This window comes from Erpetoichthys calabaricus, chromosome 7 (assembly GCF_900747795.2).
Source record: "Erpetoichthys calabaricus chromosome 7, fErpCal1.3, whole genome shotgun sequence".
Lineage (NCBI taxonomy): Eukaryota > Metazoa > Chordata > Cladistia > Polypteriformes > Polypteridae > Erpetoichthys > Erpetoichthys calabaricus.
This window is the reverse complement of record NC_041400.2, coordinates 196,175,199-196,190,347: the sequence shown is the minus strand read 5'-3', so window position 1 is coordinate 196,190,347 and position 15,149 is coordinate 196,175,199. Positions and strand designations below refer to the sequence as shown.

The following is a 15,149-nucleotide window of genomic DNA, read 5'->3' as shown; positions in this document are numbered from 1 at the left end:
ATACTTGTTTTCTTTGAAACAACTGGACCTGCTAATTCCAGGTCATTCTGAAGCTCTCAGCGAGTGGTCCTTGGCACTTGGACAGCTCTTCTGATTCTTCTTGCGAGGAGGAACTGGTCGTGGCCAGTTTATGGTGAAATGATGTTCTTTCCACTTCCGGATTATGGCCCCAATGGGGCTCACTGGAACATTCAGAAGTACATCTGTCACCAATGCCATCGGGATGTTTTGTGAAGGTCTTGAGAGAGCTCGTTGCTTTTATCCATCATGAGATGCTCCTTGTGTGACACCTTGGTAACGATAGGCCATCAATTAGGACTAAAGCAGCTGATATTCATTTGCACTGATGGGAGGCTATCAGGATTGACGGGCGTCAGCTGCTTTCTTGGCTTTCCAGGCCTTTTTGCACCTCCTTTTCTTCACACATTCAATGTTTATTCTCTGCGTCATTCCACTTTATTACTCATAACTTCATTTATGGACTTATTTTGTTTTGTATGTGTGGATTACTTGGGTTGTCACCAACATCTGGTGAAAATTTCACGTCAATAGCCCCCATTAGAAATCTGTTTACTGAGAACAACGTTGATGCGTTCAGCACTTATTTTCCCCGCTGTATATAATGGTGTGACGGTGCCACATATTGTATATTATGATGTCAATTCCTTTTTACTTTTTTTTTTTTTTTTTAGACCTTTGGATGTAACATCAGAAGAAATTTCCCTGGCAGTAAGTTCAAGTCTCTCTGGCTGTCTGCCAACCTGTGACATGGGGGGTGCCCCCATAACAGTGAGGCGGGGGGGGTGGGCTGCTGCTCTGTAATACTGTAAGCAGTGCCACATCCGTGTTGTTGTCTCCCAAGAACTGCACCTCTAAGGGTGGGCTTGTGCCAATTGTAAGATTGGGAAGTGGCTTAAAGGAATTCTTCACCCAAAAATGTTACTTACAACAGGTACATTGTACAGATAGCAGAGAAAAATATTTAGTCAGATTTTTTTCACATAAAACAAAGCAAATAAAGTTTGTGTGTCAATGTAAGAGGACAGTGGCCAAGGTTGGAAATTGCAAACATTATTAGAATGTCCATGAGAAAAATCTTGCAATACTCAAGCAGCAAAATCCACATAAACACATCCAGTCAAATACTCAAAGCATGCAGAACACACACACTTTCATTAAAATATTAATTTTTTTTCTCCCATTAAAACAAAAGTAGCTCACAACGCAGAACCCTTTCCCACAGGATCTCATTTTTGAATTGAGGACCCAGCCTCTTGGCCAATGTATTGTATGCATCTTTAATTCAAAAGCACAACTCCATGTGAAAGGGTTTCAGGTTGGAGTTGTGCTTTCGAAATGAACACTCGCCTCAGAACCCCAGAAACACGGGCCAGGGGTCCCGTCTTCAGTTCAAAAAAGTTGAGAGTTGTGAACTAAATACAGTACTTTTGTTTTAATGGATGATTCAGGGTGGACAGCAAAATTATCTGCTACAGAGGACCTGTTGCTATCTACGAATAATTTGTTATTGAAATTATTTTAAATAAAATATTACATTTACACATTTAGGACCATTCGTACCTTCAACAAAACTGAACCACATAAATATTCTATTCAAATTTCTAACAAATATTTGCATTCAACTGTACTATTTATTATGTGTCTTGAAGTGAATCATTACCTGAGAAGGAGGCACACATTCATTGGTTTGCTTCTCCAACTGAATCGTTACTCGAGAGGAAAGCACACATCTCTTGTTCATTTGATTTGCAAACTGAACCATTACCTGAAAACCAGTCACACAGTTCTGATTCTAATGCTTTGTGCTTTCAAATGGCAAAATTACATGAATTTTAAACATGTTTAGTATATAATTTAGTATACATAATAATTATTTGATTATATATTTTGGAATTCCTTCAAAGGGGAACCCCCCCGAAAGGTTTTTTTTTTTTTTTTTTTTTAATCTTTCCTGCTGCCAGCAATGACTTCTATTAATGGAGGAAATGAATCAAATAAATCACATAAAGTGGGGAAGTGCAGGACTGAAGCCATTAAGTACATCCTTTACTGAAAGAGCTGTGAGAATCCTAAATAAACTACCGAGTCATGGTGTTCAAGCAGATGCATTGACAGTCTTTAAGGAGGATCTGGATGAGACATTGAGACAATTTAACTAAGCCAACCAGCTTGGTGGACTGAATGGTCTTTTTTGTCAAACTTCTTATGTTCTTATGAATCGATTCATTTAAACTCAAAAGAATCAAATTAGTAAAGTGTATTGAAATGCCCATCACCACAACATGCTGCTTGTTCAGTCCCCCCTTCCTGTTTGCATCAACTGCACAGCACTCTGGGTAATGCTGTTAGAGGGGTTGGATCACTTATTACACATAAGTTCATACAAAACAAAACTACTTTTAAGACGCTGATGCACTAAAAAAAAAGTAACATTTCCCATTTCTTTCTGCCTGTGTGTTTAGGGTTTAATTATACCGACAAAACATTTTTATGAAATCTCTACTGGAACTTTTTCATTTCATGTGGTATACTGAACCAGCCAGTATATGACCCACTACACCGAGAGGACAATGAGGGCAGGCTGGAGGAGACACATTTGAGGAGGAAAGAGGACTTCAACGTTCAGCCAATTATCATTGTCCAGATTTCTCTTCACTGGTTGTCCGCTTGCCAGCTTGGCTAGTAATCCTTCTCACACATCTCCACAGAGCTCTTACAATATTCTTTTGCAGCTTGTCCTCCTGTAAAGCATTTCTGCATCCCCTTGATTTTCTTCTCCAACTCCCTCTGGACAGGCTTTAACCTTTTCTTATCCTCTGTTCTAAAGCTTTCTTTTGATGTTCAGCAGAGCCTTCAAAACACCGGTGATCCAAGGTTTATTATTAAGAAAGCAGTTGACTCTCAGGACCAAATTAGCAGTAGCATAAGTAAATAAAATAAAACTCTTTCCATGCGTCAATGGAGCTGGCAGATACTGAAATGAAGCCGTTCAGCTGGCGTGTTAATGAAACATTTCATGCGAGGACAGAGAATTTCAACTTATGCGGCTTTTTATTTAATTTCTTTAAAAAAAAAATAATAAAAATAACACATTTAAGATTGACACATTTAAAAATTTTAAAACTTGAAACATACGTCTGTATCAAGTTGACAGTGTTTCAAAACAAAGTCTATATCATTTAACACTTGAAAAATAATAATAATAAAAAAAAAGGTACAGAACACTTGCTTGGAGAGATGGCGGAAGTTCACTCTATAAGCTACCAAGAACGTAAGACGAATACGATACGAAAAGAAGCAACAAAAGATCGCCAAGTGCTGGGGAACCAACTCCACTTCGTTTTTTTTGTTTTTGTTGCTTATAAAGTTACACGAAATGCCAGCTTGTGCCCAGCAGTACAGCCAAAATCCCCCCACCCTCTTTTTTTTTTTTAATTAAATTTTCATTCTTATAAATCACCTGCAAAAATACCACAGAGTAAAGCTAGCATCATGTTCAACCAAAAAAAAAAATATATATAAAGTACATGTCTGTAATTCTATGAAACACCTTTAAAAGAGAGAAGTGTCACTATTTGTTACAAATAGTTATCAAAAAGCTTTTTCTCATTTTCTGCAGGATGCCATAGCAGAAAGGAAAAAAAAAATTAAAACAAACACACACACCTGGATATTCCTGTATCTCCAAAGCTTATCTGTTGAATTTAAAGAAAGAAAACAAAAAATAATAAAATATACATCAAGAAATATTCGGCTAAAAAGTTAAAATACAAAAGCATCCAAATGAATTAAAATGAGAACAGAACAAACGAGAGAGCGACGACTCTTTCTGGAACGTTTCAATGCAGGGCGAGACATGCCTCATTTCCTTGTTATCTGGTCCAATCTGGTTCTGGAGTAAAGTGACCTGAAGCAGAATGCTTGTGACGGCCCGAGGTGTGAAGTTGGATATCATTTAGGTTGGTGAGGTTGAGGTGAGTGACAGAAACATCGTTTGTGACGTGACGGGAACACATTCCTTTGGCCAGAAAATGCAATTCTATGGTGCCATGTCCATATAACATGAGGATGGGGGGAATGAGGGAGGAAATTTGCGGGGGGTGGGTGGTAATTCCACAAAACAACACAACAAAACCCTGTGTGGGTCTGTTGGAGTGCAAGTGTCCATGTGCAGGAGGGGAGGCGGTTGGTCAGAAGGTGATTGTCTTTACACAGTTCAGTGTCCCTAAATTGGTGAGCTTAGGGCGAATCAAATATCAAGCAACTATATTCCTGGGGAAAGTTGGAATAGCAGGGAGGAGTACAGGGAATCTGCACTTAGAAACTAGCAGGCTTCCATTTTTAAAAGGGGCCCCAGAGCAGCTGTCTTGGTTTTGCATGTAGAAAATGAATTTCTTTTTCCTCCTGTAGAAAAAAAAAAAAAGAGTTGGGGTGAGTGAGAGAGACAGAGAACAACATTAGCAAAACATTCAAATGTACACAACATTTAGAAACACATCTCCATATTACAGACCAACTCTTTTTAGACTTAATAGCAAGAAGCAGGCTGTCACCTCTGCCCAAACAGATCATTCAGCAGAAACACACTAGGCCAGCGGTTTAAGGCCAGTCCTGAGGAACCCCATGGATATCAGGATTAATTCCACCCCATTTCACAATCAGTTTGTCATTCTTGCCTTTAATCAATCACACTGTTCAGTTATCTGGCCAACAAATATTTCTAAGAAATTCATCAATTTATATTCTTTTATAGTTTTTAAAGCTTACATATTTGTTGCCGTTTTCTTTTTCTGCTGACCTTGCCCCCTTATTGTATCCAAAAGCAGACGATTAACAATGAGCAGTGCAGACATGAGTATAAAAAACACTGGAGGCTAAAGGAAGTGGGGTAAATGTCTTTGCCACCCCAAAAATGAAAATGCATCTGTAATTTATCCTGTGTTGTTTGTAGTGAAGACTACAAGGATTGAAATGATTATACTTTTTGATTTCTATGGTGCTTTTAATACCATTCCATTATCCATGTTAAAGAAAAACTCCACCCAAGATGACACTATTTTGTATGTTACTTAAACCCCATAGCTTGTAGTGTAGAAAACATTTAAATCTCACGTTATCAAGCAGAACAGAGACAAAGTTTCTGACAAAATAGGCTGTTAATGGTGAGTAACACTGGACAATAGCAACTGCTTTCAAAAATGTCCATGAAAAAAATCTTGTGCTTAATGGAGTGCAATCCACCAGATTGCTTCTAATTTAAGATGCCCTCAAAATTATGATGTAACCCCCTTTAAAAGGACAGAGTTTCAGGAAAATGAATGCCGCATACTTGTACAAGAATCATACATAGACTGAAATGCCACTTTTGCTTCCCCTCTTTGCAATGGAGTTCTATTTAACAGACAAAGTCTACTGGTTCTGAGGCCATTCAAGGTATTTTAGATTTTCTTTGGTCCTTTCCTGGAATCAGTTTTACCAGGAAAGTGAACCTGTAATCCCCTTTCCTTCACAACCCAGCAACAAGTGAGGGGAATTGCTTGGTTGGGTACTTGACAATATTTACCCCAATTTCAAGACTTCTGAGGTGAGACAATTAAAATAACTTGAATTTAAGTTGCATCCCTATTTTAAATTTGTAAACATTGCTTCTTAAATTATAATTAAATGATCAACAATACCCTTCTCCAAACCAGTTCATTTCTCAAAATTCAGCATATACTGAATGCTTTGCTTATTTCATGAACTCTTTCCCTGACTTGTGGTGGCATGTGGGACAATTTTGTAAGTAGAGCTTCACTATTCTCTGTACACATATCAATAAACTTACGCTTGAAAATATTAGGTGAAATGAGTTGAGAATAAAGAAACAGAAGCAATGCACTACAAACATTATTGCACATAGTAACTTTCTATAGTGAACACCATCTCAAAGCATTCCATGTGGGTACAACAATAACACCAGGAGGTGGGTGAAGTGATTCATTGAGAGTCACACCACAAAACACTGCAGAACAATTTCTTTTCAAACATTTTGCTTTGTGAAAACGTTTTGGTGATTATGATAGACAGCTTCTAGCTGAACACAAATATAAACTCGGGTTGACTATCATATAGGAATTTGGAGAAACATCAAATTAGTTATTATTAAGTGATTTTAGTGTGTTTAATCACTTAATGATGCTAACACGTTGCTTTAGTTCAACTGAGCTCAAAATGTTTTGCTGATGATTTTTGTTTGCACTCAGCATCTGATGCTTTTCATTTCAGTATCCAACAACAGTAGGAAAATATTGATGGATTGCACTTGCCCTGATATCACTTTTCCATCATTGCAATGCCACGGTGAAACCTTTCACCATGTTCATCACTGAGACTAGCAGGGAGGATGTCTAAGTGTGAATGCTAAAAATGAATCTTTACCAACATGTTGCAATTCATGATCCTGAATGCTTGAAGCATGTTGTCAACCAGCTGGAACAAGTGCCCAGAAAATTGTTAACATCCCGGATTGCCTTCCATGCAATTCTCCATTACCCCACTAGCAGATCTTTGAACCACTGCCACCGAAGACGTGTCTGATGTGTGCCCTCCTTTAATCTTGGCATCATTTGCTCATTGAAATCCTTTATATTTCTTGTTCATCACTTTCAGAAATATTTTCATCATTCCAAAGAGGAGTGTAAAACTTGCTTGTTGAGTCGACAAGTGGTTTGCCATACTTTCCTGCCCTGTAGTGGCCAGTTCTTTTTAATGTGACGAGACTTCTTAGCATGGCTTTCCCAGTCGCTAATGAAACAACAGGACTGGCCTAGTTGAGCTGCAGTGACACTGCTTTCAGATCACCACAGATTTTCAGGTGTTGATGTTGTACTGTACATGTATACTTATAATGCAAGAGTAAATCACAAAATAAGAAAAAAGTATAATGTCAGGAAAATATAAAGGGGATGTTTGTCATCAGCAGGCCAAAATGTATAAGTTACACACAAAAGTATTCAGGAAGCAAATTCTTCATTGTCCAGTGTAAGAACAGTAGGGAATTAAAAGTATGTTTGCAGGATTTAATGCAGAAACATTCTGAGGCACTATATAATAAACTATCTAACAAGTGCATTCATTAACAGCAGTAAGAGATTAAAGGACCTCCTCAGCATTGCAAAGTGAATCAGTCACAGAGACTGTACTTAAACCCTCGAGGTTTACTTTTTAGCCCCTTTTTCATGACTCTCACTAGCACTAGCATTAACATCCAGGTACGGAGCTGGACAAGTGTGGACATTCAAGTTTGACATAAGACATCACAATAAAAAATAAACTTAAAAAGCAGATAGAAACCTCCTCTATAATAATGCCTTCATCTTCTTTAAGGTTTTTAGCAAAGGTAAGACAGATGAGCATATAAAAAAAAAGCTAAAAGGTGAGATGTAGGACCACAAGTATGTGATGTGCAACCCAAATCTTCAGTCATTGTATGTTACTGGCATCACTGTTGCTTCATAAATTAAAAATTATTTTTATAGTTAGTAGTAACTTTTTTTTTTTTTTTTTTTTTTTTAAGTGATGCCAAATGAGAGTCTCTGTGCTACGCATAACTGCAGAACATTGATGTCAACTTTAGCCATGCCAATGAAACCCCAGATAAATTAATGCCAGTGATGAGACAATGATGATCAAAGACCCTCCCTTCATCAACATCAGAGGCCATCTTAACACACAGCATCAGGGAGGAAAGCTCCTCTGATTGCACTCCCACATGTCACAGGTCACTTTGACCCACCACAGCTGCTCACATGCGGCTTTTTTTATTGAAGCTTCTTTCTTCCACTTGGCACACATCACAAAATTTACACTGGTAACATGCAGGCTTAGTAAAGATCTACTTTTCTACACAGCTCGTGGGTAACATCTCCTTAATGGATCTCAGCTGTTATGAACAGTACTAGTGGCCACATACTTTGACTTTCAGTGAGACATGAACAGGCCGCAAAACTGGACTGTCCACAACAACCTGCTTTATTTGCAACAGTACAGAGATATAAAAGGCTTGCATCTCAAAAGCCTTCAACATACAAAAGGTTTTGTTGTGGCTCCAATTGAGTACATTTTATATAAGGTATCACCTAAGCAACTTCATTTTTTTTAAATTTGATGCAGCTTGCTGTGAAATGTACCATACACAAACACAGGCCGATACCCTATGACTAATCTTATGAAGAGTTTGAAAATGTCTAATGAATAAAACTGCACAGCAAATTATCCAGGTCAGCGTAAGTTCATTCTGTACATGATGAAACAATGAAATTCAAACATACTATTTTTGTTGTATACTCTGGCATTTTGGATTCAAGTTGAAATTAACAATATGAGGGAGAGGGTGGTAGTGTTATTTCTGGGTATTTGTGTGCATATATACTTTAAAACAATCCTAACTGAAAATAATAGGAGTACATTCAAAACAGAGGATTTATGACTTAACTCATCCTTACATTTAATTTTAGTTTACAGTGTCCATAAAAAGTATTCACTCCATTTTTCAAACATAGAATCCTAGTGGATTTAATTTGGCTTTTTTGACGCTGATCAACAGAAGAAAGACTCAATAATGTCAAACTGAAAACAGAGATATGCACAATGGTCTAATAATAATAATAATACATTTATATAGCGCCTTTCCCATGCTAAATTAACTACAAATATAAAACACAAAAAAACTGATGACATAAGTATTGACTTTCTTTAATTGGACACACCTAAAAGATCACTGGGCAGCCAATTGGCTTTAGAAGTCCCATCATTAGTTCAATGAAGTTCACCTGTCTGGGGTTTTGTTTATTTTATCTGTAAGGTTCAAATTCAGTACCGTGGCCTGAGCTGCACAATGAAGACAAACAAAAACACCAAGCAATTCCACAAAAAACACACTTCACAGGACAAAGACAAGAAAATATCTAAGTCATGATCTTCATGATTAAATCAATCATGAAAAATCGAACAAGCACAGCACAGCTGAAAATCAGCCTAGAGCAGGCTGCCCACAAAAACAGAAGACAAAGAGTGAGGGAGACCACCAAGAGACGTCTGAAGGAGTTACAAGCTACAATGAATGAGATGGGAGGGACTGGTAGACAACAACAGGGCCCAAGTGCTTTACTAGTTGCAGTTTTGTGGGAGTGTGGCAAAGAGAAAGAAAAAAAACACACAGGACATCTCAGCAGAAGGCACACGGGAGCCTCTGAAGTCAACTGGAAGGTGGTTCTGTGGTCTGTTGAAACCACAATTGAGCTTTTTGGCCATCAGACTAAATGTCATGTTACACAGCACATTTTCAAAAAAAAACATCATCCCAACTGTAAAGCATGGTGGTGGCAGCATCAGGCTGCGGCAATACTTTTCTTGTAGCAGGTTGTGGAAAGCTTGTGAAAATGAATGCAGCAAAATCATGGATAACCCTGAAACCAGATGGCATCTGCAAGAACACTGCACCTTGGCACAATATGACAACTCCAAGCAAAAAGCCAAAGCTATACAGGAATGGCTTCAAAACAACAGTGTGAATGTCCTGGAGTGACTGAATCAGGGTCCTGTTCTCACTCCAACTGAGAACTGGTGCATGGACTTGAAAAACGCTGCTCACTTACAATCTCTATGCAACCCAACAGTGCTTGAGCAGCTTTGCAAAAAAGAATGGGGAAAAATGGCAGCATCCAGATGATGGAAAGAGAGTGGGAGAGAACTATGCACACAAACTCAAGGCTGTCATGGCTGCCAAAGGTACATCTGCTAAACATGGGCTAGAAGAGGTTTAGTACTTATGAGATCAATGATTTTTTGCTTTATATTTATAATTAATTTAGACCGCTTTTCACAGAACTGTTTTCACTTTGACATAGAGTCATTTTCGTTGATCAGTGTCAAAAAAGCCAAATAAAATCCACTGTGATTCAATGTTGTACAATAATAAAATATGAAAACTTCCAAGTGAGTGATTTTTTTTAAATAGACTATAGTTTTAGCTGATGACAATCAAATAATAAAATGTCCTTCAAACTAATATTGCCCAAATCTGATTAAAAATAAAAAACCATGAGCTTAACCCAGATGTGTATTTTTTTTTTTTTTTAAATTTCAAGGAATGTAAAAATTTACCAAAAAACAAAATGTTCATGTCAAACTGTGCTTTGGAAATGCTTCCTCTAAAGCAGGCATCTGTAAATGCATTCCTGGAGGGCTGTAGTGGCAGCAGGTTTTTGTTTCAACTCAATTTTTTTTAATGAAAAGTCAAATATTGCTCAAGCAGCATTTCTATACTTCATTTTCGTTGTATTGCTTTTTAAGACACCCCACCCTTAATTGCTTGTTTTAAACAGCTGCATTCCCCGAATTTCATTGCTCCTTACCACCAATAGCAAATGCAAATGACAAAGAAGGAAGCAGTTCTCCATCTAATCTGTTTCCATTCACAATTATGTGTATTCATCATGAACTATTGGGTTTAATTGAATATTTGGAACTGAAGACAAAAAAGTGAAGGACTGAGAACTACAAATGATATGGATGACAGTCTTGGAAAGAAAAAAAAAGTACAATACAAGAATGATGCAGCAGAAAACACTAACAAGAGAAAAATTAAGTAAGATCTATTACTGTATTTGCAAGGAACCTGCAACCATTATGGCCTTCCAGGTCCAAATTTGCAGACCCCTGGCTTTAAAGTGTTAACTACTGCAGTGAGGTGTTAAAGAGTCCTTGTTAAGAAGGGGACACAGCTGGAAACTTAAGGACAGATTTCACAAAAATGTTTTTCTTCACTCAAATGACCACAGACACATTAAGTAAATGACAAAGTAGTGCAGTTAAGAGCAGGAATTTAGTGACCTTCAAATCTTGTCTTGATGTTATTTTAGATAATCCCAGTGAACAGGATAGACACGCTTGTTGGGCTGAATGGCCTGTTCTTGTCACAATTATATAATGTTATAAGAGGGCATCCTAGTGAATATATGTAAAAATTAACTTTTCTTATTAAAAAAAATGTATTCAGAAAGCGTCCAGTATTTTTTGATTTTAGTCTGAATGTTATGTATTTCTTCCCCATTTAGTTTTTTCAGCATTCACAGTTCTCTTTGAATAAAACACTATCCTTTTTCTGGATGTTACTGTCCAAGTCTTCCTAATTTTATAAAGATACAAGCACTGATTTCCTATTTTGTGAATAAAATTCAACAGTTTGAATAGTCTCATTCTTCAACCTCCTTGGCATTAAACCCAAACCACACTAGGAGTTACTTTACAGTGTTGAGCCTGAATAACTCCCAGCACAGTATTCTGTTGCCATCTAGAGCATAAAATAACATCATACTGCAAAACGGCAGGACTATTTTTATACGTTTTTCCATTATAATGCAACTAATCAATATTCATTAGTTGGGCGGAACCTTTCACTAGAACACAACGGCAAGTAAATGAGAAGCTGCAAGGCCAGTTTTAGAACAAAATGAAACTGAACCATTAGATAAATCAAGTGATAGTGATGACAATGTGAAATATTCATCAGATACCGTCAAGGATAGTAAAACTGATGCATATAATAATAATACAGTAATAATAATAATTCATTACATTTATATAGCACTTTTCTCAGTACTCAAAGCGCTATCCACACAGGGAGGAACCGGGAAGCGAACCCACAATCTTCCACAGTCTCCTTACTGCAAAGCAGCAGCACTACCACTGCGCCACCTGTGAGGACATATGGCAATGTACAACCAGACCACTGTGATATGCCTGAAGAATCTGGTTTCCTGAAGGTTCACCGACTGTTGTATATTTCATTCTACCCTCTCATGGTCAAGCAACACAACAAATACTGTGTGCGTAAAGAAACAATTTTACTGTCCCGATTGAGATATTGAGCTGTGCACTGCTGACTGTTTCAAAACATGTCATACAAAGGACATGTACTTTACCTGCAACAGTACAGCAGTGGGCACTCGACATATGTTTACTACTGTATGCGGATATTTTGATATGGACATGTTTTTGTTACACATAAAATTTTTTCTTGTTAAAAAATTATGTTTTTGATTTTTCTGGGTAAAAATAACCAAAGGGAGGCTACAATAAAAAAAAATACACAGACAAAATTCCAGTTAACTACATAGATAATAATAATAAAAATTAAATTGCTGTAGTCAGGAGAATTTTTATAAAAGCTATAGTACTTATGGGTATTCATAATCATAAGAACAAATGCTGTGTATTACAGTATATACCTACATACAGTGTATGTACACAGTATGCAGTATATACATATAAGTATACACTGCATACAACATATGTATACTGTGTACATACTGTATTTATGCATTGTATTTTTTCAACTGTTTTAAAGACTTGTTAATCAAAGTGTTATACCCCATACTGTAAGTCAGTATTCTTTTCTTTGAACCCAGATTTTCTTTTCTTTCTCTCAGTGACTTATCTTTTGCTTTAATAATAAAAAAATGGTCTTGTAGAGATGTTTCTTATTTACTGTACATACTAACAAATAAAAAGACAGCATTTAAAACCAACACAAAAAGTGTAATACTTCAGCCTGTACCATACAAAGGAAAACTGGCATTTTCTCTCCCTCTCTCTGTTTAACCCAAATAAACCCAAATATAAAAAAATATAAGAAAACAAGCAACATTAATAAATGCTAAATGCAAGAAAAATAAACACTGGACTGAGCCGGAGGAAAAAAATTGTGGAAACAAAAGATGAAAACTATGACAGTATACTTAAGGGTAGCAGCTACTTATGCCGACGTCTGGTCAGCCAAGTGGCAGAAACAAATGGAGGAGAGAAATTCCACCACTTCTTACTTCAAAGGAGTTTTATTCTCACCCCGTAACACATCCATGAATACAAAGGGAGGGGCTGCAGATTCAATCCATATTGCAGTCTCTGGCCGAGCACAGCTGTGGCTGCCCTCCTTGACGCGGACACATTTGGTACATTGGAGGTCAATTTCTTTATTTCTTTTAATTTAAGCTCATGGGGAATTGGCACTGGGCAACAGAACATCTGACAGAAGAGGGGAGGAAAAATAAAAAAAAAAGCCGAAGAACACTTTAATGTCATGAGGTCAACTTCTTTACAACATTCCAGAGCTAATTGTAACCCGTAACTATGACCTGTTTAAAAAGAGTCTAGTCCAACTCTTAAATGAGAAACTTTGTAAAAAATATTACAAATTTCAGCAGATTACTTAACAATGGACAATGCAGTACATAATTATCACCTCAATATGGGTTATATTAATAATAATGTCCAAACTAGAAATGTCAGCTTTTAAGCAATACAATTACTCCAAAAAAAAAAAAAAAAAATGTCTCTGTCACTGTCGACATCTTTGTGGTAATTCCACAAATGCACAATTGGCTCAGCCAGTTTATTTTTTTCCCCAATTTTTTTTTAAAATTGTGTAGAGTTTCAAAGCTTGCATGCAAGGTATGGAGTAACTGTAGCACTTTTTAAATACTATATACAGACGATTTCTGGAAATTACTGTTTTTCTGCCTGTCAATGACAAATATGAACCAATAAAATGTGAGAACAGGCTGATGTTGACGACCACCACCAACAGATGGTTCAGTTTGCATAGGGTAATAGTTGGATAGACTTCAGAAAGAAGTTAAAGGCTAGAAACCTCATTTAGCTAACTTATGGTAGGCACAAAGATTTAATGTGGAAACCTATCACACAGGCCAAACCTAAAATACAGCAAAACCTGTTTACTCACAAAACACAAACAGGGAAAATAAAAAATATTGATTCAGCTAACCAATAATACTCACTAGGAAAGATATTATATGAAACAAAGATTAAGGTCTCAATTAAAGTACATACCAAACTGACTACAATCCCATTCACCAGGAAGGACACTTTGTAAAGCAGGGGTGTCGAACTCCAGGCCTGGAGGGCCGCAGTGGCTACAGGTTTTCATTCTAACCCTTTTCCTAATCAGTGAGCAGTTTTCACTGCTAATTAACTCCTTTTCCCTTCATTTCAATTACCCGGTTTTTAAGAATTCAGTCCTCTGAATTGATTTATTTCTTAATTAAATGGCAGCCAAACAGAAATGAGACGTGAAACAAGCCAACACATGACCAGCTAAACTGGGATTTCAAACTCCAACCAATTTCATTCCCAATAGTTTCTTAATGAGAAGCTGATTCTTGCTGTTAATTAAGCCCGTTATTTAATTCAATGGCTTGTTGCTGCTCCCATTCTGCCACAGCAGATATTTCCAAATTCGTCGATTTTTCTGTTTTTTCTAAGAAAACCGTCAAAATGTTTTGGTGACCTGAGAGATCAACCTTACTGAGACCTTCACCTTTCTTTATTTTCAGATATTGTGTGATGGGCACAGGTGAGCTGGTCATATGGTGGCTTGTTTGATGTCTCATTATTGTTTGGCTACTAATTAAGGAAAGAGAGACAATTAAGGGGCCTGAGTCAAGTTAATTAAAACTAAAGCAAAAGGAGTTAATTAGCAGTAAAAACAGCTCACTAATGAAGATGGATAGAATGAAAACATGCAGCCACTGTGGCCCTCGAGGACCGGAGTCCGACACCTGTGATGTAAAGTAAAGATAAGGCTGGATTGTACCATAACTGTCCATCATTTTGTTTACTATGAAGAGCACTACACAAAGTAAGCATTTTCATTTTTAAGTAATTTAATTGCTAAGCACTCAATTCAGCTTATTGCAATATGCAACTGATCACTATGTGCAGGTGCAGAGTGCTGTGACAAGTTCACAGTTTCACCAATCACGCAATTGGTTGAGCCAACTTTCAGAAAATTTTGCATGTGCTTTGCCATTGGTCCACCTTAAAGGAATATTCTAAATAAAAACTTTTCTTTAATATGTCACTAAGCCCATTAGCAAAGTGAGATTTATTTCACTGACATTTATAAACTGTTTAGTTTTTGCTTAGTGGTTAGTTTAGTGTTGGCCACCATTGGGTCCCATTCTTTTAGAAAAGTTATTTCTGTTTTCTGTGAAAACAGGAGATTCAAATTTTTGCTTTGTCAATCACTACTAACTACATGGGGTAAGTAACAAATGTACTTTTTG

The 15,149-nt window shown here is 37.0% G+C and overlaps 2 protein-coding genes across 6 annotated transcripts in view; one reads left to right on the top strand and one right to left on the bottom strand.

Moving 5' to 3' along the window:
• pigg (phosphatidylinositol glycan anchor biosynthesis class G) overlaps positions 1–15,149 on the top strand; it is a 1,234,979-nt gene that overhangs the window by 840,625 nt on the left and 379,205 nt on the right. The window lies entirely within an intron of this gene.
• lef1 (lymphoid enhancer-binding factor 1) overlaps positions 3,054–15,149 on the bottom strand; it is a 165,227-nt gene continuing 153,131 nt past the window's right edge. For all 5 annotated transcript variants that reach the window (XM_028805894.2, XM_051929930.1, XM_051929931.1 and 2 more), the window contains one exon: positions 3,054–4,425. In XM_028805894.2, the coding sequence (XP_028661727.1) occupies positions 4,346–4,425 (80 nt within the window). In that variant the 3' untranslated portion in view covers positions 3,054–4,345. The remainder of the gene's footprint in view (positions 4,426–15,149) is intronic.